Source organism: Crinia signifera, chromosome 1, assembly GCF_055691185.1.
Source record: "Crinia signifera chromosome 1, ASM5569118v1, whole genome shotgun sequence".
Taxonomy (NCBI): Eukaryota; Metazoa; Chordata; class Amphibia; order Anura; family Myobatrachidae; genus Crinia; species Crinia signifera.
Window position 1 is genome coordinate 462,695,295 of NC_139217.1, and position 24,102 is coordinate 462,719,396.

Consider the following 24,102-nt stretch of genomic DNA (forward strand, 5'->3'; position numbering starts at 1 on the left):
TGATCTGGGAAACGTGACAGTAATAACTACACCTGTGCACCAGCTAGGTGATCTGTGACATGTGACAGTTAGTAATGACTAAAGCTGTGCACCAGCTACATGATCTGGGACATGTGACAGTTAGTAATGACTACAGCTGTGCACCAGCTAAGTAATATGGGACATGTGACAGTTAGTAATGACTACAGCTGTGCACCAGCTAGGTGACCTGGGACATGTGACAGTTAGTAATGACTACAGCTGTGCACCAGCTAGGTGATCTGGGACATGTGACAGTTAGTAATGACTACAGCTGTGCACCAGCTAGGTGATCTGGGACATCTGACAGTTAGTAATGACTACACCTGTGCACCAGCTAGGTGGTCTGGGACATGTGACAGTTAGTAATGACTACAGCTGTGCACCAGCTAGGTGATCTGGGACATGTGACAGTTAGTAATGACTAGGAATTTTACTAGGGAGGGTTTTTTTTTCATAGGGGTAAAATGTTCTGCAAACCATTGCCCAGTTGAAACCATGTAAATCATACTGCAGGCCAGTAATGTGTTTACTGTACAGTGAGAGATCCAACTAAATCCAGGTCACTTAGACGTTATGATTATAGACCCTGATACAAAGAGGCGACGTCATTAAGTACTGCTTTATACCGCTACAGTTTATTGTTATTAATGTCACGTGTGTATTATAGAACAATATTAGCATGCTTTGCGAGTCCTGCGGCTGAGCAGACGGCATAACAAACATTTAATATTTAGTATTTATCTAATGCTGTTACGGAAGGCATCCAAACCGCAAATCAGTGTCTGGTTTTTATGTCTGTGAAAAACAAACAGGACAAAAGTTTAGGGAACATTTGTAATATTAAAAATCAGTGTTGTAGTAAGAGTGCGCCAAGACGTCTCCGAGACCTCGCTCCAACAGCCAGCTCCCATAAAACCCCAATTTCAGCCTACTACAGGTGTAAGAATCCTTTCCTCCCCTCTCGTTCCGTCCGTGTGTACGCAAATCTAAATATTTGGTCTCCTGAGAGAATTCGGTTACATAAATGTTCCACGCTAGTTTCTCTACACTCTTGGTTTTATTAGGAAATCCTGTTTAGGGTTCTTCACTGATACAGGACTTTTTTATTTGAGATAGTGTAGGTAGAACGGTATGCCTTTAGTTGCTGCTTCATAAAGGTTAAACATCACCCTTCATATATTATTATTAAATTGGACCCCGATTTAAATTATCTGACCCTGCATTTTTTCATGATATCCTAATCGTGGCTACATAAGTGTGGTGCCAGCCTAAAGCACTCCTCAGCCATAATTTGTTTCCGCTACTGTCGATCTCTGAAGGTTCCGATATGTTGGCGGTCTCGTTTTCCTGCCATGGTAGCCCTTTCTTTAGAAACCACAGTCCGCACTGTTCTCTACTCACAGGGCATAAGTGATCGTCTTTCAGGATACATGGACACTATGGGGGGTATTCAATCCCAGTCCAGTTAGTGGTTTTGTCGAAATACTCTTCTTTTCCGACAGAAAAAGTATTGCTTTGCCTATTCATTGTTCTGTTTTCTGACTGTCGAATCCGTTGTTTCTCTCGACAGTCAAAATGTGTGTTTCTCGACTTTTTTACCGTTTTGTCGATTTGGAGTTTAGAAAAATGGCATGCACCTATTCAATGTGAAGTTGTCGAGTTGGTTTAGACAACTTTTAGTCATGATTACGACAATTTGAACTAGACCGTTTGTTTCCTGTCGGGAGCAGTCTTTGTACATCGGAATCTCGATGGATGTGAATTCTCCATCCTCTCCTGGTTCTGGTCCCAGTTCTGAATCAAGTTCTGAATCTGGTACTGGTTCCGGTTCTGAATGCAGTCTTGGTATCAGTTCAGAATCTGGTTCTGGTGTCGGTACTAGTACCGGTTCTGGTCCCCCCACAGCTCCAATTACAGCTCTGCAGTTAGACATAATGGCACCTAACCTTACAGAGCTGGGTTTATATAGAAACTGTCGAGGGGGGAAGGCGAGTTAGGGATGACTATTTTTCGCAACATTAGTCCAAACTCGACAAGAGGCATTACGACAGTTTCAAACTGGGAATAGGCAGAAAACTCGAGTTCAGAATTGACAGGCGAGCAAAACGAAACCAAGTCAACTCAGCAGTTTACAACCAGGATTGAATTTGGCCCATCTTGTATGCCCTCTAAGGGTGTGATTATTAGGGTGAGGATTTTATGAAGGGTGACTGTTCTGGTGTTAGGATAAAACTATTAATTGTTACCGCACCTTCGTACATGTTGTTGACACTGTGTGATTTGTACAGTTGTCTCTGCTTCACATATTTTATGGTTTTCTCATTCACTGGTTTAGAACACATTGGAATATTTATACAAATGTAAACTAGTCAGCGAAGTCGAATATCCATCCTGCACTGTCCAGTCATCTGTGTACTTAGTGTCACATCCTATAATGGTCCAGTATCCATCCTGCACAGTTAGGTCATCAGTAGACTCAGTATCACAGCCTATAATGGTCCAGTATCCATCCTGCACAGTTAGGTCATCAGTAGACTCAGTATCACAGCCTATAATGGTCCAGTATCCATCCTGCACAGTTAGGTCATCAGTAGACTCAGTATCACAGCCTAAAATGGTCCAGTATCCATCCTGCACAGTGATGTCATCTGTGTACTTAGTGTCACATCCTATAATGGTCCAGTATCCATCCTGCACAGTGATGTCATCTGTGTACTTAGTGTCACATCCTATAATGGTCCAGTATCCATCCTGCACAGTTAGGTCATCAGTAGACTCAGTATCACAGCCTATAATGGTCCAGTATCCATCCTGCACAGTTAGGTCATCAGTAGACTCAGTATCACAGCCTAAAATGGTCCAGTATCCATCCTGCACAGTGATGTCATCTGTGTACTTAGTGTCACATCCTATAATGCTAGAGTACAGGACTTTGCCCGTGCTGCACCCCTTCAGTGGAACGCACTCCCTCGCTCCATTAGACTCTCCCCGACCTTGCAAAGCTTCAAACGGGCACTGAAAACTCACCTATTCATCAAAGCGTACCCTTCCACTGCATAAACCAGCTGGTTCTCCGACCCCTTGCCTGTTTCCTGTTTACATCCTGCTATCTAACCACCACCCCCTCGCTTGCACCTCTTGTAATCTGTCTGTCTCCCCTTCCTACTAGATTGTAAGCTCCTCCGAGTAGGGCCCTCTTCCCTCCTGTTGTCAAAGCCCTCTTCTCTTCACATGTCACTCACAGCTCTCCTATACTCCAACACTCAGTGACCATCTTTGTCCGCATACTCCTCTCCATCATTGGCCTCAAGCCTCTAGTTGTATGTTGATTGAGTCCTCACTACTTATCCAAGCTGTAATGTGTATTGATCTGTGGCGCTCTTTATTTGTACTGTATTTTTGTTATTTATTCAATGTTATGCCAAGTTTTGTTTCCCTGTATTGTTCCTTTGTACGGCGCTGCGAAACACTTGTGGCGCCTTATAAATAAAATTATAATAATAATAATAATAATAATGGTCCAGTATCCATCCCGTACAGTGATGTCATCTGTGTACTTAGTGTCACATCCTATAATGGTCCAGTATCCATCCTGCACAGTTAGGTCATCAGTAGACTCAGTATCACAGCCTAAAATGGTCCAGTATCCATCCTGCACAGTGATGTCATCTGTGTACTTAGTGTCACATCCTATAATGGTCCAGTATCCATCCTGCACAGTGATGTCATCTGTGTACTTAGTGTCACATCCTATAATAGTCCAGTATCCATCCTGCACAGTTAGGTCATCAGTAGACTCAGTATCACAGCCTATAATGGTCCAGTATCCATCCTGCACAGTTAGGTCATCAGTAGACTCAGTATCACAGCCTAAAATGGTCCAGTATCCATCCTGCACAGTGATGTCATCTGTGTACTTAGTGTCACATCCTATAATGGTCCAGTATCCATTCTGCACAGTTAGGTCATCAGTAGACTCAGTATCACAGCCTATAATGGTCCAGTATCCATCCTGCACAGTGATGTCATCTGTGTACTTAGCAGGGCCGTTTCTAGACAATTTAGCTCCCAGGGCAAAGAAATAAAAATGCGCCCCCCAATATATAACATGGTACAGAAGAAATTGCGCGCGCCCAAGGCGCGCGCGCCGAAATAGGGGGTGTGGTTTATTTGTCGAAAGGGGCGTGGCTTAATATAAGGGGTTTGGTCTAGCAGGACAACAATTACCTTACATCTCACTTTTGCGACCTGCATGACCAGACATTGGTTACCGCAGGAATTGTCATTGTCCTCCCGCACTTAAGTTGGCCAGCTGAAGGGCACACAGTGACCTAGTACACCTCACAGATCAAGGCCAATGACCGCCTACTTAAATCATTATACACTATTTATCCGTGATTCCAATAACACATTACGCAGCACACTGTGATGACAATCACACCTTATGTCGCACACCATGATGACAATTACACATTATGTTGCACACCGTGATGACAATTACACATTATGGGCGGTATTCAATGTGAATACCTGCGAGGTGCAGCGAATCCTTTTTTGGATTCGCTGCACATTCGCCACGTTCCGGAGCCGGCGGGCTCCGGTATTCAACGAGTCAGGGGCAGCGAGCCCCTGACTGGCGAATATGAGCTCCTGTGGCGATTGCCGCAGGGAGCCTCAGGACGGTGCCAGGCAGAGAGATGGTAGTCTCTCTGCCTAGCCCAGACCTTTGTGGGGGGTTAGGTGTGCTCCCCGGGTGCCAGGCAGCACAGGCTGCCCCCCCGGGGGTGCCAGCAGGCGAGCGTATATTCACTACACACGATCAAAATGATCGTGCAGTGAATATATGAATATGTAATGAGCGGCTCCGCTCTGGCGCCACCTGCTGGATGCTGTGCAAAAAAAAAATATATATATTATTTTTAAAATTAAATATATATTCATGTGCTTACAGCACATGAATAAAAATAGCATGCCCCTCCTCAGAATAAAATTCCTGATTTTTTGACACCAAATGTAAAAAACAAAACACTTTATTTTAAAAGTTCACATTCCACTTCACCATAAAAAAGATAGCGATTACTACTCGGTGAATCATGGTGAAAAAAACCTAGAAATGTATTCGCCATGTGGTCATTGAATAGGGTGATTCACCGTTTTTGACAGAAATTCGCCAAACAGCACAAATTCGCCATAAAAACCTGGCGAATCAGGCTCATTGAATACCGCCCTATGTTGCACATCATGATGCCCATTAGACCCCCACACTGTGATGCCCGTTACACTCCACACTGTAATGGCAATTACGCAATACTCCCCACACCGTAACGCCTATTACACATTCGGTACTTGTGTAATATCTGGGCGCCCGATTTTTTTCATTGTATTGCATCGCATGCAATATAGTGGCATACAATTCATTGTAAAGACCCGATTTTTAATTGTATAGTCACCCATGGGTGATTTCATACCCCCACTACCCAACTATGCATGGAGTTGATCTTATATAGTGTGGCGAGCGCAGCGAGCCACCGAGCCGGAAGCGTGGCGAGTGCAGCGAGCCCCACGAGGGGACGCAGAATACATGTAAAGTAATCTGCGTCCGCTCGCCACACTACAGTATATAAAATCAACTCCATGCTTAGTTGGATAGTGGGGGTATGAAATCACCCATGGGTGACTATACAATGAAAAATCGGGTCTTTACAATGAAAAATCGCATCGCATGCCTTAGGTAGTGGCATGCGGTGAAAAAAATTGGGCGCCCAGATAATACACAAGTACCACACATTCTGCCCCACGCACCGCTGCTGCCGTTTACTAATATGCCCCCACAGTGCCAGATATGCCCCCACAGTGCCATATATATATATATGCCCCCACAGTGGCAGATACGCACCCACATTGCCACACATATGCCCCCACAGTGACAGCTATGCACCCACAGTGCCACACATATGCCCCCACAGTGCCAAATATGCCCCCACAGTGCCACAGATACGCCCCCACAGTGCCATACATATATGCCCCCACAGTGGCAGATATGCCCCCACAGTACCACACATATATGCCCCCACAGTGACAAATATTCCCCCAGTGCCACAGATATGCCCCCACAGTGGCAGATTTGCCCTCAGTGCCACACATATGCCCCCACAGTGACAGCTATGCACCCACAGTGCCAAATATGCCCCCACAGTGCCACAGATATGCCCCCACAGTGCCATACATATATGCACCCACAGTGCCAAATATGCCCCCACAGTGCCACAGATATGCCCCCACAGTGCCACACATATATGCCCCCACAGTGCCATAAATATATACCCCCACAGTGGCAGATATGCCCCAACAGTGCCACAGATACGCCCCTACAGTGCCACACATATGCCCGCACAACTCACTGTCTGTGTCTCAGCTGCTGGCCTGCTGCTGCTGCTGCGCTGCTGATGAAGATGATTTCCTGGGGACTCGGAGGGGAGGGGAGCGGAGCGCACATCGCGCGCCTCGCCTTCACAGTGTGTGCCTGAGCCGTCAGACATTCATAGCTCGCGGGCTGGCTCCTGATTGGCTGCCGCCCGCGAGCTCTGATTGGCTGACAGCCAAGTGAGCGAGGGGAAGGAGAGACGCGATGCGCTCCCCTCCCCTCCCCATGGAAATTAAACAGCTGAGCTGTGGCGCGGCGGACGGGGATAGGGGGCATAGGCGGCGCTGGGGGGAGCTGCCAGGCACCACGGCTGTTTAACAGAGGCTGACAAGCCGTGCGGCGCCCCGGGCTGCTGCACGGCTTGTCCGCCTCTAAAAACGGCCCTGGTACTTAGTGTCACATCCTATAATGGTCCAGTATCCATGCTGCACAGTTAGGTCATCAGTAGACTCAGTATCACAGCCTAAAATGGTCCAGTATCCATCCTACACAGTGATGTCATCAGTAGACTCAGTATCACAGCCTAAAATGGTCCAGTATCCATCCTGCACAGTGATGTCATCAGTAGACTCAGTATCACAGCCTGAAATGGTCCAGTATCTATCCTGCACAGTGATGTCATCAGTAGACTCAGTATCACAGCCTGAAATGGTCCAGTATCTATCCTGCACAGTTATGTCATCAGTAGACTCCGTATCACAGCCTAAAATGGTCCAGTATCCATCCTGCACAGTTCTGTCATTAGTAGACTCAGTATCGCAGCCTATAATGGTCCAGTATCCATCCTGCACAGTTCTGTCATTAGTAGACTCAGTATCACAGCCTATAATGGTCCAGTATGCATCTGGCACAGTACAGTCATCAGTAGACTTAGTATCACAGTCTATAATGGTCCCGTATCCATCCTGCACTGTTATGTTATCAGTAGACTCAGTATCACAGCGTAAAATGGTCCAGTATCCATCCTGCACAGTTCTGTCATCAGTAGACTCAGTATCACAGCCTATAATGGTCCAGTATCCATCCTGCACACCCTTATGATTGCCTCAGTGTCCTGTCCCCTGATGTAACTATCCATATTTACCATGTACTTGTCCTAAACTGTCTTGTAGTGTAATTCGTTATGTGTTTTTGCTCATAACTATGCTCTGTAAAGCGCAGCGTAATAGGTGTGCGCTATGTAAGAACCTGTTAATAAATACATAATATCACGGCATATAAAGGTATTACTGGTATTATGCACGGAGAAGACACTGGAGACCATAATGTTTCGTTGGCCCTAGATTTGCACCCTGCACACAGGTGAATAAGCCCCTCTCTGGAGCTGGGACAACGTAGCCTGAGTGTAATTATGTGAACGTCTACACTATATGTATGTTATTGCGGATTCTACATGGTGTCTCTCATTGACTGACTGTTTCTGGGATCCCATAGCAGCCCCAGCTCCCATGAAACCTTATCGCACTATCTGGCTTTTATCTGTCCGCATTAACATCACCCTTATTTTTCTCTCTCCCTCCTTTTAGTTTGTTTTCGCTGCTGTCTAAAAAACACAACAAAGTCCTGGAGCAGGCCACACAGTCCCTGCGCGGTTCCCTTGGCTCGGATGACTCCCCACTTCCTGACTACGTGAGTATCAAACTAAACGTTTGTCTGTGAGAACCGTTCCTCAGCCCAGAGACTGAGACACTGACAGTCCTGGTCGCCACAGAAGTCACCCTCCAGACTCACAGAATGACTTCATGTCTCTCGTGTGGTTTTCTGCGCAGACAGATGTGACAAACGGACATCCTGGTGACATGTGTCTATCACTGCGCTGGAAATAGGATGCTTTACATCAGACACATACGGTACTTGCACAATCTATACAGGATAATGTCCATGCCATGTGAATAGCCTGAAGGGGGCTCGGGGTCTGTCGTCCGCTATTGTATATCAGAACAGGGATGTAGATCTGCAGGTATCAGAGTTATTTGAATTAAAACACCACTGAACCACAACTAGATTGGTCAAAGCTTGGAGAGAGGAAAAGTAACGTCCACTCAGTCCCAAACGGTCATTTTTCAAACAGTTATATGGTGCCTACACCGGGTGAGATGTGTGCTAGGTACGTCCTCAGCCTATACAATGTGCGCCATGCGATTTGGGCTGTACAGTGGGTGCGATTTGAACTACCTGGGATTTTGATGACACTGCGATATTATGGCGTACAATAGAATGCAATGTATAACAAACATACCTGCCTGCACATACTATTTTGCCTTGCGAGGTTGTCTACGCATAGCATTGCCAGGGAAAATAAACGCGGTGCGATTTAAACCAGACACAATGCGATTTAAATTTAAAAAGATCAAATTGCACGTGAAAAAAAAATTGGGAGCGGTGAACTGTCAGCCCCCAACTGTCATGTTACAGACATTGGGGCAGATGTATTAAGCCTGGTGAAGAGAAAAAGTAGAAGGTGATATCGCACCAGCCAATCAGTCTCCAACTGTCATTTTTTTCAAACACTGATTGGCTGGAGCATTATCACCTTTTACTTTACCTCCACTTTCTCTTCACCAGGCTTAATACATCTGCCCTGTGTTAGAAAAATGACAGTTGGGAGCTGATGGGGGGGGTTATCACTCTCCATTTTATCACTTTTCAAGCCTTAGTACATGGGGCCCAGGGTTATTTATCAGTCCTGGGAAAAGCTTTACTAGAATCTCCTCCCATACATTTATAACCAATATTAAATACAATACCCCGGCAGCCTGGTCAGATCGTTATTTGTCCGACGACCAGATACTGCCAGATTGTGGCAATTAGCCGGAGATTTCCGCCAGCTGATTGAATGTTGGGGATTGCCTGAGATTTCCGCCAGCTGATTGGATGTTGTGGGTCAGACGTTAGATGTCGGTGCTTGCATGTGATTAAGACGGCATGAAGGAGGCTTCTAGCAGGTGTAAGACCGTTGCAGCTAGGGATGCCAATCCTGGGAATCCTGGGATTGAAAAAAATCCCCCAGGATTGGCATCCCTAATTTAAAAAAAAGGCACACGGGCAGGCGGTGCGGCCGGCAGCCTGCGCAGCGAGACCTCACGCTGCACAGCCGGGAAGCATCTGAGCACCTTCTTAGCATTACACTGCGCTTGTGCAGTTTATGCCCAAAATCCCGGGATTGGAAACCCTAGTTGCAGCTAGTTACCTATAGCAGTGGCTCCCAACCTCGGTCCTCATGGACCCCCCAACAGTGCACGTTTTCCAGGTCACACCGCAGGTGCACTCATTACTCACTGACACATTTTAAAAGATCACAGATGGAGCTAATTATTTCACTTGTGATTCTGTGAGGAGACCTGGAAAACATGCACTGTTGGGGGGTCCTGAGTACCGTGGTTGAGAACCACTGAACTAGAGCACCAGATAGGATAAAATCACCTTTGGTCATTTAGCCAATTATTTTCCCTTTTAATGTAAATTGTGTCTCTCATATTACCTGTGCTGCATTGCAAAGCCTTGGAAAATCCTCTGAGGGCTTTTATGGGGTTTTCAGTTCACACCAATGGAGCTGATTTATGTAGCGCTGTCACCGGATCCCATAGACATCACTGACATAACCAGCAGTAAAAATGGCTTATTCTGTGCTGCTGGTGTATGCAGTGCTCCATCTAAACCAGGTGTAACACTAGCCCTATGAGGAGAGCACTTATCCATGTCGATATGTACTAACATGCAGATTTTAGGTTCCTTAAACCAGAAAGTATCTCATCACTCACACTAATACTTGTGCAACATTCCAGCGCTACACAGATCACAGCCAGACGCTACTGTGATTACACATCACTGCCCCGACCACTCAGCCAACAGAACTGGTTCCCCTGCTTAGGTTACTAACATGACCCTTGTCCGTAACGCATTGGCTGCTCCACACCTAATCCGACTTGCCATGCGTTCGCACACTCCCACTCGTTTGATTGACAGGTCTGTGTAATGGCGATAATCGGATCACTGATTACAGCACCTCTGCTTCCACAAATCCTCCGGCACATTATTCAGCGTCTGACAGGCAGCCAGGACACAGGGCAAGGAGAGAGCCCCCCCTTCACCACCACCCCCCCAATTCTCTAAGTAGGAGGCTGGATTCGGGTGGAAATAGTTGGCTTGGAAGGTTTCCGATCTTTTCCAAGCTGCGTATCGCTAATGGGGTAAAGGACGGTCACTTTTAGGGCTCCTCTTTGATTCTCTAGTTAATTTACCTTCCAAATAAAAAGCAGCTGTCTTTCCCTGCGCATATCCCCTAATTCGGAGGAGAAAACCATTGCCGCATCTGGAAATGATAGAGCTAGTAAAACCAAGTTTAAAAAAGGGGGGGGGGGTAGCGTTTGTTTTATGTGGGATGAATGATTTTACTCCGAGTTCCTTCATTTCACCATTAGGACGGTTATTACAATGTCTATGTGTTTTGGTTTTTTATTCTTTTACAAAGACTTATGTTTTTACTTCCTCTTTTTCATATCGGGTTACACCCACTGCGATGGGAAATCCTCATCATTCCTGCTCTATCCTTTAAAGTGCTCATGTAGGACCCAGAGAATAGTGGTTTTCTTTTATTTTGTGGAACTACAGGACTTTTATATAACGTTCCAATCTGCATTATCTGCGTATTAGAACATTGCCCTGGCACTGGGTCCCTGTCTCTCCGCAGCTTGGAGACCACAATCTATAAGCCGGACCAACGTTAAACCACGAAGTCCCATTCATACCGGTCCCTGATAATCTCCGGGACCTCTGCCAGACGTGAAATTAGGGGGACATTTATCAAAGTTCTAAAGAGCAAGGGAGAAGTGTTGCCCAATCAGATTGTAGCTAATCCTGTATATAGTACATCCTGTAAAGTGTTAGCTAGATAGGGTTGGTTGCTATGGGTTACACCTCCGCCTGTTCACTTTTTAGAATCCTGCCAGTTACCAGCCTGTGAAAATGATGCAGCAACATAACAGTAATGTAGGTGACGGCGGCTTGCGCCATCCAGTGACCATCAGCGCGCAAAACTCTTGAATTACCCACATAGAGGTGAAGAGAAACGTAACCCTTTAATTCTATAGGATCGAGTTATACAATTCTAATTTTGGGGGGCAGGAGGGGGGGATACCCCTAATCGGTCAGTGTGATCTGGTTGGTCACCCCTATAATGTTCTCTACTAATTTCTGCTCATTAAAGCCATCCAATTCCTCTTTTATATGGTATTCCTCTTTACTATCACACACACCCCCCCCCCCCTATTGCATTGTGAGGTTAACTCGCCCTTACCGTACAGAATCCTTCCTATCCCAACCCTGAATCTATTTTCCATTTTCAGCTCCTGGTACTAAAAGCTTGCGATTTAAATCTCTGTATTGACCTGAAATATATTGATACATATCTATTAGGTCGCTTCTGCCCAAACCATGATCTTCCTATAGGCGAACCTTCTCTGTCGCTTTATTGGTTGGTTTGTCCTTCTCCTGTCACGTTCCCTTATTACCTCATTATGGTGAGGACCTATAAAAGTAGATGCCATATCAGGTTGTGGATGAACCAGCGACTTATTTACCACTTGCTGATGCTGATGTGCGTTTATCTGCACCCCTGGATTTGCTTTTCTAGCCCCTGCCTGACACCGTGCACCCAACTCATGTAATAGCTAGTACAGTAAGTAGCATTGGTTGCATAAGCTCTCATTTACAGTACCCACATCTCATTGTACCTTGCGTGCCTCCGTCCAGTGTGCTGGTTCCTGTGGTAATTATACTCCCCTGCTCTGCAGTAATAATCCCCAAGTGGCTTAGGGCCATTAGTAAGTATGTGCTGAGAACATTCCGCGCATTCTTCCAGGTCATTAACCCCTTCCCAACATTTGACGTACATTTACGTCATGGTCGGGAAGCACTTCCCGACACATGGCGTAAATGTACGTCATGGATTTAAACTGTCACCGCGTCTATAGACGCGGTGACAGTTTCAACATGTCTGCTGTCCCTGACAGCAGACATGTCCGTGCATGCCCAGGGGGGGCTGCGATGCCGCCCCCCCGTCGGCGATCGCTGTGATTGGCTGTTCAGTGTGAACAGCCAATTACAGCGTTTTCCTGTGTCACCGGCGAATAACGTTCGCCGGTGACACGGGATCGGAGGTGATTGGTGCTGTAAAGTACAGCACCAATCACCGCGGGGTGTAAGGGTGACACTGGTGTCACCCCACCTCACCCCGCCCGCCCCCAAAGGCCGTGATTGGTCCGTCGGACCGACGGACCAATCACAGCCATGGAGGGGGGTTTAAACTAACGGTGACTGCACTGCAGACGCCATTCCGGTCTGGAATAGCGTGCAGTGCGGTCACCGTGCCACCTGCCGCCATATACTGACCAGAACCTTGCTCCATACTTACCTGATCACTGCTTCATCACTGCTTGATCACTGCTTGATCTGTGCTTGTAGTGTGCTGGATGCTTCCTGGATCCTGTTGCTACTTGTGCCTTCCTGTGCTGTGAAATTGTGCTGCTGCAGTGTAATAGCTAGATAGAGAGATAGATAGAGAGAGATAGAGAGAGAGATAGTGTCAGAGAGTGCTATATTTTGTGCTGCTGCAGTGTGATATAGTTATAGATAGAGAGAGAGAGATAGAGAGATAGAGAGAGATAGAGAGAGATAGATAGAGAGGCCTAGTGACAGAGTGCTATATTTTGTGCTGCTGCAGTGTGATAGTTATAGAGAGATAGAGAGAGAGAGAGAGAGAGAGAGATAGAGAGAGATAGTGACAGATTGTGCTATATATTTTTTATATAACTGACTGCTGCCCCCTCCTTTTGTGCTGATCAGTATAAATTAACTGATCAGCAACTTTTTGGGGGCGCAGGTTTTTTTTTATATATAGATATACCTGTCAGTGCTGCTGCTGTAGTGTCATAGAGTGATAGATAGTGATAGATAGTGATAGATAGTGATAGATAGTGATAGATAGTGATAGATAGTGATAGATAGTGATAGATAGTGAGAGATAGAGAGAGATAGTGACAGAGAGTGATAGAGAGTGTATATTTTGTGTCTGCTACCCCCCCTTTTTGGGGGTGCAGGTTTTTTAGTGTCCTAGAGTGAGAGATAGTGAGAGATAGTGAGAGATAGTGAGAGATAGTGAGAGATAGTGACAGAGAGTGACAGAGAGTGACAGAGAGTGACAGAGAGTGCTAAATTTTGTGTCTGCTGCCCCCGCCTTTTGTGCTGATCACTATATCTGAGGTGATCAGCAACTTTTTTGGGGGTGCAGAGATTATTTTTTTTTTATATATACACCTGTCAGTTGCACTGTCAGTTGCACCAAAGGTTGTGCACCTGCTGCACCTCACTGGTAATCAGTGTCGCATCACTGATCACCTTTTTTTTTTTTTGTGAGTGCTGTGGGGTCTTTTTTTAATTTTTTTTTTACACACACTGTGATTTTGTGGGTGTCCTGTGGCCACTGTGCGCTGATCAGTGACGTACATCACTGATCAGCTTTTTCGGCACAGGGTTGATCTATTTTATTTATTTTTTTTGATCAAATTCCTGTTGCCTTTGAGCGCTGTTCAGTGACAGACGTTACTGACCAACATCTGTGCTCAATTTTTGGCGCAGGACCTTTTTTTTTTTTTTTTTTTAACCCCTTCAATTTTTTATTTTTAACCCCTTCATTTTTTTTTTTTTTTATTGGTATAAAGTATTTTTTTTTTTTTCTGCACTACATACACACTACATACCCCCCGGGTTGAAATAAAGTTTGTACCCCCCCCTACACTATACACGTGTTGAAACATTTCACTACCAGTAACACAAAAATAAAAATGGCATCCCAAATGTCCTCCCAAATGTCCTCCCAAATGTCATCCCAGTCATCCAGAAGAATGTATTCAGCGGAGGAGGCATATGCCCTGCTTGCTTCTGACTCTGACACAGCCAGTGATGCAAGCGGGGAATTTGAAGGATTCGCCTTAAGCTCCTCTTCCTCCTCCTCTGATGAGGGACCCCCTCAAAGACGCCCCCGTAGAGCAGCTGAGACCCCCCCCCCCAACAATTGATCTCGTATGGACCCCACCACCAGACAATTTTGAGCCCCAGGTTCCTGAGTTTTTGGCCATGCCAGGAATCCAATTTGATTCCACAGGTCTCAGAGAAATTGACTTTTTCAAATTATTTTTCTCTGATGATTTTATAAATTTAATGGTGGACCAAACTAATTTATATGCCCAGCAGTTTATTGCTCAAAACCCCACGTCATCATTTGCTAGGTGGACCCCTGTAGATGCAGTAGAGATGATGACGTTTTGGGGTCTGGTGTTTCATATGGGCATAGTAAAAAAGCCAGAAATTAGGCAATATTGGAGTACAGATGTTCTGTACAGTACTCCATTTTACCGTATGGCCATGACCCGGACTCGATTTGAGACAATTCTTAAATTTATACATTACACCGATAATGCACAGTGCCCACCCAGAGATGATCCCACCTTTGACCGGCTATTCAAAGTCAGGCCGGTCATTGATCATTTCAGTGCCAAATTTGAAGAGGTGTACATCCCTGAAAAATTTATTTGTATCGACGAGTCCCTTATACATTTTAAAGGAAGGGTTAAATTCCGCCAGTACCTTCCCAGTAAGAGGGCAAGGTATGGCATAAAAATGTATAAACTGTGTGAAAGCACCTCAGGGTACACCCACAGGTTTAGGGTTTATGAAGGGAAGGATTCAAGAATTGAACCGCCAGAATGCCCCCCCTCCCTCGTAGGTGTTAGTGGGAAAATTGTCTGGGATTTAGTGCACCCCTTCCTGGATAAAGGTTATCACCTCTATGTGGATAACTTTTACACTAGCATCCCCCTGTTTAAGGCCCTTGGTTCAAGAGGTACAGCAGCTTGCGGTACTGTGCGCAAGAACCAAAGAGGCCTCCCAAAAACGCACATTGCCCAAGTAATGAGAAGGGGTGAAAGCAGGGGAATATGCAACGAAAATATGTTGTTGGTCAAATATAAGGACAAGAGGGATGTCCTTATACTGACAACAATTCACGGAGACAGTACCACCTCCGTCCCTGTACGAGGTACCAGTACCCACACCTCAAAACCTAATTGTATCCTGGATTACAATAGGTACATGGGCGGAGTGGATCTTTCAGATCAGGTACTGAAGCCGTACAGTGCCCTGCGGAAAACAAAAATCTGGTACAAGAAGGTGGCCGTGTATATCATCCAGATGGCACTGTATAACGCTTACGTGCTATTCCGTTCTACCGGCCAGAGGGGGACATTTATGCACTTTCAAGAGGAAGTCATAAAGGGCCTAATATTTGGGAACCAGCAGGCAGAGGGCCCCAGTACTTCTAGTACTGGCCCCCGTATTGTACCAGGGCAGCATTTTCCTGATGAAATCCCCTCCACTGGAAAAAAGGGCAGGACACAAAAAAGGTGCAAAGTTTGCTATAAAAAGGGAATAAGAAAGCAAACTATTTTCCAGTGTGACACTTGCCCCGACAAACCCGGCCTATGTATAAAGGAGTGTTTTAAAATATACCACACATCTATGGAATATTAGGTTCATAATTTCACCGTGCTTCGGGGGTCTTGCTAATGCCACATAGCACCCACCATTCATTCCACCAGAATCTGAGCCGCAAAATCCAAAAATCACTCCTTCCCTTCTGAGTCCTGCCATGCACCCAACTGGTATTTTTTGGTCACATGTGAGGCATTGCCGTACTTGGGAGATATTGGGGCACAGATTTTGGGGTGCTTTTTCTCCTTCATTCCTTGTGAAAATGAAAAATTTTGAGCCAGAACTGCATTTTTGTGTAAAAAAATGTAATTTTTCATGTTCACTGCCCAGTTTTATCAAAATTGGTGAAACCCCTGGGGGTTTGAAATGTACACTATACCCCTAGATGAATTCCCTGAGGGGTGTAGTTTGCAAAATGGGGTCACTTGTGGGGGGGTTCCACTGTATTGGTGCTTTGGGGGTCTTGCTAATGCGACATAGCACCCACCATCATTCCACCAGAATTTGAGCTGCAAACTCCAAATATCACTCCTTCCCTTCTGAGTCCTGCCACTTTTTGGTCACACATGAGGCATTGCCGTACTCGGGAGAAATTGGGGCACAGATTTTGGGGTGCTTTGTCTCCTTCATTCCTTCTGAAAATGAAAAATTTTGAGCCAGAACTGCATTTTTGTGTAAAAAAATGTAATTTTTCATTTTCACTGCCCACTTGTATCAAAATTGGTGAAACCCCTGGGGGTTTGAAATGTACACTATACCCCTAGATGAATTCCCTGAGGGGTGTACTTCGTAAAATGGGGTGACTTGTGGGGGGGTTCCACTGTATTGGTGCAACATAGCACCCACCATTCATTCCACCAAAATCTGTGCTGCAAAATCCAAAAATCACTCCTTCCCTTCTGAGTCCTGCCATGCACCCAACTGGTATTTTTTGTTCACATGTGAGGCATTGCCGTACTCGGGAGAAATTGGGGCACAGATTTTGGGGTCCTTTTTCTCCTTCATACCTTCTGAAAATGAAAAATTTTGAGCCAGAACTGCATTTTTGTGTAAAAAAATGTAATTTTTCATTTTCACTGCCCACTTGTATCAAAATTGGTGAAACCCCTGGGGGTTTGAAATGTACACTATACCCCTAGATGAATTCCCTGAGGGGTGTACTTCGCAAAATGGGGTGACTTGTGGGGGGGTTCCACTGTATTGGTGCAACATAGCACCCACCATTCATTCCACCAAAATCTGTGCTGCAAAATCCAAAAATCACTCCTTCCCTTCTGAGTCCTGCCATGCACCCAACTGGTATTTTTTGTTCACATGTGAGGCATTGCCGTACTCGGGAGAAATTGGGGCACAGATTTTGGGGTGCTTTTTCTCCTTCATACCTTCTGAAAATGAAAAATTTTGAGCCAGAACTGCATTTTTGTGTAAAAAAATGTAATTTTTCATGTTCACTGCCCACTTGTATCAAAATTGGTGAAACCCCTGGGGGTTTGAAATGTACACTATACCCCTAGATGAATTCCCTGAGGGGTGTAGTTTGCAAAATGGGGTCACTTGTGGGGGGGTTCCACTGTATTGGTGCTTTGGGGGTCTTGCTAATGCGACATAGCACCCACCAAAATTCCACCAGAATCTGAGCTGCAAAATCCAAAAATCACTCCTTCCCTTCTGAGTCCTGCCATGCACCCAACTGGTATTTTTTGGTCACATGTGAGGCATTGCCGTACTCGGGAGAAATTGGGGCACAGATTTTGGGGTGCTTTTTCTCCTTCATACCTTCTGAAAATGAAAAATTTTGAGCCAGAACTGCATTTTTGTGTAAAAAAATGTAATTTTTCATGTTCACTGCCCACTTGTATCAAAATTGGTGAAACCCCTGGGGGTTTGAAATGTACACTATACCCCTAGATGAATTCCCTGAGGGGTGTAGTTTGCAAAATGGGGTCACTTGTGGGGGGGTTCCACTGTATTGGTGCTTTGGGGGTCTTGCTAATGCGACATAGCACCCACCAAAATTCCACCAGAATCTGAGCTGCAAAATCCAAAAATCACTCCTTCCCTTCTGAGTCCTGCCATGCACCCAACTGGTATTTTTTGGTCACATGTGAGGCATTGCCGTACTCGGGAGAAATTGGGGCACAGATTTTGGGGTGCTTTTTCTCCTTCATACCTTCTGAAAATGAAAAATTTTGAGCCAGAACTGCATTTTTGTGTAAAAAAATGTAATTTTTCATGTTCACTGCCCACTTGTATCAAAATTGGTGAAACCCCTGGGGGTTTGAAATGTACACTATACCCCTAGATGAATTCCCTGAGGGGTGTAGTTTGCAAAATGGGGTCACTTGTGGGGGGGTTCCACTGTATTGGTGCTTGGGGGGTCTTGCTAATGCGACATAGCACCCACCAAAATTCCACCAGAATCTGAGCTGCAAAATCCATAAATCACTCCTTCCCTTTTGAGTCCTGCCATGCACCCAACTGGTATTTTTTGGTCACATGTGAGGCATTGCCGTACTCGGGAGAAATTGGGGCACAGATTTTGGGGTGCTTTTTCTCCTTCATACCTTCTGAAAATGAAAAATTTTGAGCCAGAACTGCATTTTTGTGTAAAAAAATGTAATTTTTCATGTTCACTGCCCACTTGTATCAAAATTGGTGAAACCCCTGGGGGTTTGAAATGTACACTATACCCCTAGATGAATTCCCTGAGGGGTGTAGTTTGCAAAATGGGGTGACTTGTGGGGGGGTTCCACTGTATTGGTGCAACATAGCACCCACCATTCATTCCACCAAAATCTGTGCTGCAAAATCCAAAAATCACTCCTTCCCTTCTGAGTCCTGCCATGCACCCAACTGGTATTTTTTGTTCACATGTGAGGCATTGCCGTACTCGGGAGAAATTGGGGCACAGATTTTGGGGTGCTTTTTCTCCTTCATACCTTCTGAAAATGAAAAATTTTGAGCCAGAACTGCATTTTTGTGTAAAAAAATGTAATTTTTCATGTTCACTGCCCACTTGTATCAAAATTGGTGAAACCCCTGGGGGTTTGAAATGTACACTATACCCCTAGATGAATTCCCTGAGGGGTGTAGTTTGCAAAATGGGGTCACTTGTGGGGGGTTCCACTGTATTGGTGCTTTGGGGGTCTTGCTAATGCGACATAGCACCCACCAAAATTCCACCAGAATCTGAGCTGCAAAATCCAAAAATCACTCCTTCCCTTCTGAGTCCTGCCATGCACCCAACTGGTATTTTTTGGTCACATGTGAGGCATTGCCGTACTCGGGAGAAATTGGGGCACAGATTTTGGGGTGCTTTTTCTCCTTCATACCTTCTGAAAATGAAAAATTTTGAGCCAGAACTGCATTTTTGTGTAAAAAAATGTAATTTTTCATGTTCACTGCCCACTTGTATCAAAATTGGTGAAACCCCTGGGGGTTTGAAATGTACACTATACCCCTAGATGAATTCCCTGAGGGGTGTAGTTTGCAAAATGGGGTGACTTGTGGGGGGGTTCCACTGTATTGGTGCAACATAGCACCCACCATTCATTCCACCAAAATCTGTGCTGCAAAATCCAAAAATCACTCCTTCCCTTCTGAGTCCTGCCATGCACCCAACTGGTATTTTTTGTTCACATGTGAGGCATTGCCGTACTCGGGAGAAATTGGGGCACAGATTTTGGGGTCCTTTTTCTCCTTCATACCTTCTGAAAATGAAAAATTTTGAGCCAGAACTGCATTTTTGTGTAAAAAAATGTAATTTTTCATTTTCACTGCCCACTTGTATCAAAATTGGTGAAACCCCTGGGGGTTTGAAATGTACACTATACCCCTAGATGAATTCCCTGAGGGGTGTAGTTTGCAAAATGGGGTCACTTGTGGGGGGGTTCTACTGTATTGGTGCTTGGGGGGTCTTGCTAATGCGACATAGCACCCACCAAAATTCCACCAGAATCTGAGCTGCAAAATCCAAAAATCACTCCTTCCCTTCTGAGTCCTGCCATGCACCCAACTGGTATTTTTTGGTCACATGTGAGGCATTGCGGTACTCGGGAGAAATTGGGGCACAGATTTTGGGGTGCTTTGTCTCCTTCATTCCTTGTGAAAATGAAAAATTTTGAGCCAGAACTGCATTTTTGTGTAAAAAATGTAATTTTCCATTTTCACTGCCCAGTTGTACCACAATTGGTGAAACCCCTGGGGGTTTGAAATGTACACTATACCCCTAGATGAATTCCCTGAGGGGTGTAGTTTGCAAAATGGGGTAACTTGTGGGGGGGTTCCTAAATTTTAGCATCTTATGGTGCCTAGAAACCTACATGGTGCCTAAAAAATAATCTCATAAAAAGGAGGCTCCAAAATCAAGTAGGTGCTCCTTCTATTATGAAGCCTGTGGTTTGGTCAACGTGCACACTAGGGCCACATATAGGATATTTTTGAAAACAAAAGAATTGGGGGAATCCATTTTTAGTCACATTTCTCTAGTAAAATGTACTGTGTTCCTTAGAAAAATGTATTAAAATTGCAAATCTGCAAAAAAAATGAAATTTTGAAATTTCACCTACACTTTGTTTTAATTCCTGTGAAACACCTAAAGGGTTAACAAACTTCCAAAATGCTGTTTTGAATACTGTGAGGGGTGCAGTTTTTGAAATGGCATCAATTATGGGGGTGTCTCACATACAAGTCCCTCAAAGTCACATCAGAACTGAACTGGTCCCTAAAAAAATCAGTGTTTGAAATTTTCTTGAAAATTTGAGAATTTGCTATTCATATTGTAAGCCTCCTAGTGTCCCAAAAAATTAAAAGGAAGTTGAAATAATGATGGAAACATAAAGTAGACATATGGTCTATGTTAGTTATTAACTATTTTGAGTGGTATGATTATTTGTCTCACAAGCAGAAAATTTAACATTTTGCAAATCGCTAAATTTTCCATTTTTTCACGACATTTTGGTATTTTTCACAAAAAAACACAGACTGTATCGACCCAAATTTACCACTAATTTGAAGTACAATGTGTCACGAAAAAAACAATCTCAAAATCACTGGGATAAGTAAAAGCAAAAAAAAGTTATCCCCACTTAAGTGAGACATGTCAGATTTGAAAAAAATGGCTCTGTCAGGAACGCAAAAACTAGCTCTGTCAGGAAGGGGTTAATACAAATATTATAAAGGTCAGCGCCTAATACTGACCCCTATGGGTTCACCAGTAATCACTCCAGCCCAGCGTGGAAACGTTCCGTTGTCTTATACCTGTCCGCCGCCTCTGTACCCAGAGACTGTTCACCAATCCCGGCCTAGCCTCATCCGATGTTCCAGACTGTTATGTGGGAAAGCGCTGACAGCTGAGGGCACGAGAGAGATAAAGTACCAACCGATCAGTCCCTAACTGTTATTTTTCATACACAGCCTCTTCCGTGGCTGGTTGGTACTTTCTCTTTCCGCACGGTCTCTCATCACTCTATCTCACTCCAAGGTTTTAGGAGGGCACATTTTAAACTAGAATGTTACATTAGAAACAAAAACCAAACCAAATATATACAACAATTGCACACTGCACTAGAATTACACCCATTAAACATTGTCATACTCTGCTATGCCCATTACATATTCTTTAGTGATGACAATTACACATTAAGGCACACACTGTGATGCCTCTTACACATTATACCACACACCATAATGCCCATTACACATGATGGCACACACCGCAAGTTCTCAGCGGCATGTCAGTGCAGTGGGGGGGGCAGCATAAAGGCGCACAGTGCCACACACGAAAAGAGCATGGGTGCATTTTTCGATATATACCGCCTGTCGGCACATGGCTAAAAAAAAAAAACAGGTAAAAAAACTCATGTTGACCTTGCCATTATCGACCATATACCGTTCAAATTGTCTGTCCCTGAGACAGTTAGAAATCTCAACTGCAGTGTAAAAATAATGCTGCCTATATTTACCCTGCACAGAAACAAAATAACTCCCCCAAATCTATGGGCGCAGCAAGGTTTTGTCCATCTGCAATAATTTCAGCCTTGCTGACATCTCTGAATTAGGCCCCATGGTCTCCAGGAAATTTGTTGTACAATGACATTTTTGTGCCTCACAAATGCTGCTATAGGATATGCGAGGGCCTAGAAACCCCATCCCATCCCCATGTTTACATACAGATGTGTACTCCTAAAAATAGCTAGCGTCTTTTGGGACTTTTACGCACACGTGTCTTTTTCACGTTACCAAGGAACTAGGGCGTACCAGGAATCTGGGCTGGTTAAATTCATATGCAACAACACACTTGTATATCTGCGGTCGACTGAGTCTATATATGAAGCAGCTGATGCTGTTTCCTAGCATTTCGCATGCTGATGCAGAGACTCAGTCGCACACAGATATACAAGCGTTGCATTTTAAATTAATCAGCGCAACTTGTGGTCATAATACATCTACACGTCTCAGTCACGATATGTTGTCAGGTAAAAAGGTGCAAAAGTGTCACATGCTGTTTGGTGCAACTGCTGCAATAATGTGTGAGGACAAATCTACTGTTGTACTGGGAATGTCAGGTTTCTGGAATAATGAGGGGTGGGTGAAATACATGGTGTCCTGCTTTGGTAAGAGTCCTACTTTCACTGGGAAGTACCAAAGTGGGGGCGGGCAGGATGACGAGTGGGATCAGGGTTTGGCATGAGGTGGTTGGGCGGAGGAGTAGGAATGGGAGGGCCCGACCCCATGTCTTAAGTGCTGCGAACACCTCAAAGCTTGGTCCCGCCCTGGTCATTACGTGGGAGTCCCTGTCATTCAGGCGTGCTTCTGGCTGCCATGTATCTGTGATTGCGGCCTGCGCGACCGTGTCATTAACCAAAGCAACATTGCTCCTGTGGGATTTCAGAGTTGCACTGAATACCGTGGACCCACATGTCTTCTGCCCCCAATATTTTGAACCCCCCTCAGGAGCTCTTTGTGCCCATGTCACTACACCTCCATGGGAAGTACTGCTTTGAGAACAATAGAGTGTCCCCAAAACTGCTGGTAATGACAGTCCAGCACTGAGCGGGTCCCTGGCATCCAGAGAAGGGGCACCAACCATCTGACCAGTCACCAAGGAAGAGGATGGAAATTCTGGTTTTCTTTCCCCTAAACCTGAGATGTTTGGGCAGCTTCCAGAGTTGAAAGGCGAGCGCGTAGCTTGTTTAAACTTTATTACACGCTGAGTTCCCACACTGCGCTCCCTCCTAGCTGTGCATCAAAGAAAACATTATGGAGTCTCGTGTTTCACTACCTCGGGAATACGTCTGTCGCGTCTTTCTGAAAAACCCCAACTCTGCTTCACAAGCGATTGTTCTGCTCGTTCTCTGGTGTCATTTCTGTGACTGCGCACTTCTCCATTTTGGAACATTGTTTTCTGTTTCCTGGGGGCTCCGTGAGACTCCTCTGCAGCGAATCTCGTTCTGTGACTAAACCGCTATGATTGGGGTCTGTGCATTGCGATGAGGGCTTGTACTGTAAATGGTTAATGTGCTGCCTGACACCAATTCGTTATGTAATCAGTTGCTTTATTATCTCTTATCCTAAGTTCTGCAATCTTCTTTCATTATTACGCATGGTACAACACAGCAGAATTACATTATCAATAATAATACCACAACCTTCGGACAGCGGAGAAGCCATTTTTTGTGGGCCAGACCACTGTAAATTCACCAGGAAGTAATGGACTCACACAGGCGGCTATGGGTCATAGGGTCACGTTGAAGGTCGTGTCCTTGCACTATAACTTCCTGTGGCTCATGCTTATTAGAAGAATGGAAACGCCTATCTATTGCATTTGGTTCATCATTCATCCATCGCTTTCTGTAGGTACAGCGGAGGGTTATTCGTTAGGGGCTCATTCACACTATTTTGCTTTGATGCATCTTTCATCCGGCGATGCCAGAAAATGCGCAGTACGGATAGAATGAACGGTTTCTCACGGGGCTCATTCTGCCATCGCCATTCTAAACATTTTGCCATTTCCAGTACCACCGTGCTGAATCTCATTAATCCATGTGCATGATACCCATACAGCAAGTGTGCTGAATATTAATCTACGTCTTAAGTGCGCGTTCCCAGCG

At 45.0% G+C, this 24,102-nt stretch overlaps 1 protein-coding gene across 3 annotated transcripts in view; it reads left to right on the top strand.

Moving 5' to 3' along the window:
• DYM (dymeclin) overlaps positions 1-24,102 on the top strand; it is a 276,200-nt gene that overhangs the window by 186,909 nt on the left and 65,189 nt on the right. For all 3 annotated transcript variants that reach the window (XM_083155293.1, XM_083155295.1, XM_083155294.1), the window contains one exon: positions 7,972-8,074. In XM_083155293.1, coding sequence (XP_083011419.1) covers positions 7,972-8,074 — 103 coding nt within the window. The remainder of the gene's footprint in view (positions 1-7,971; positions 8,075-24,102) is intronic.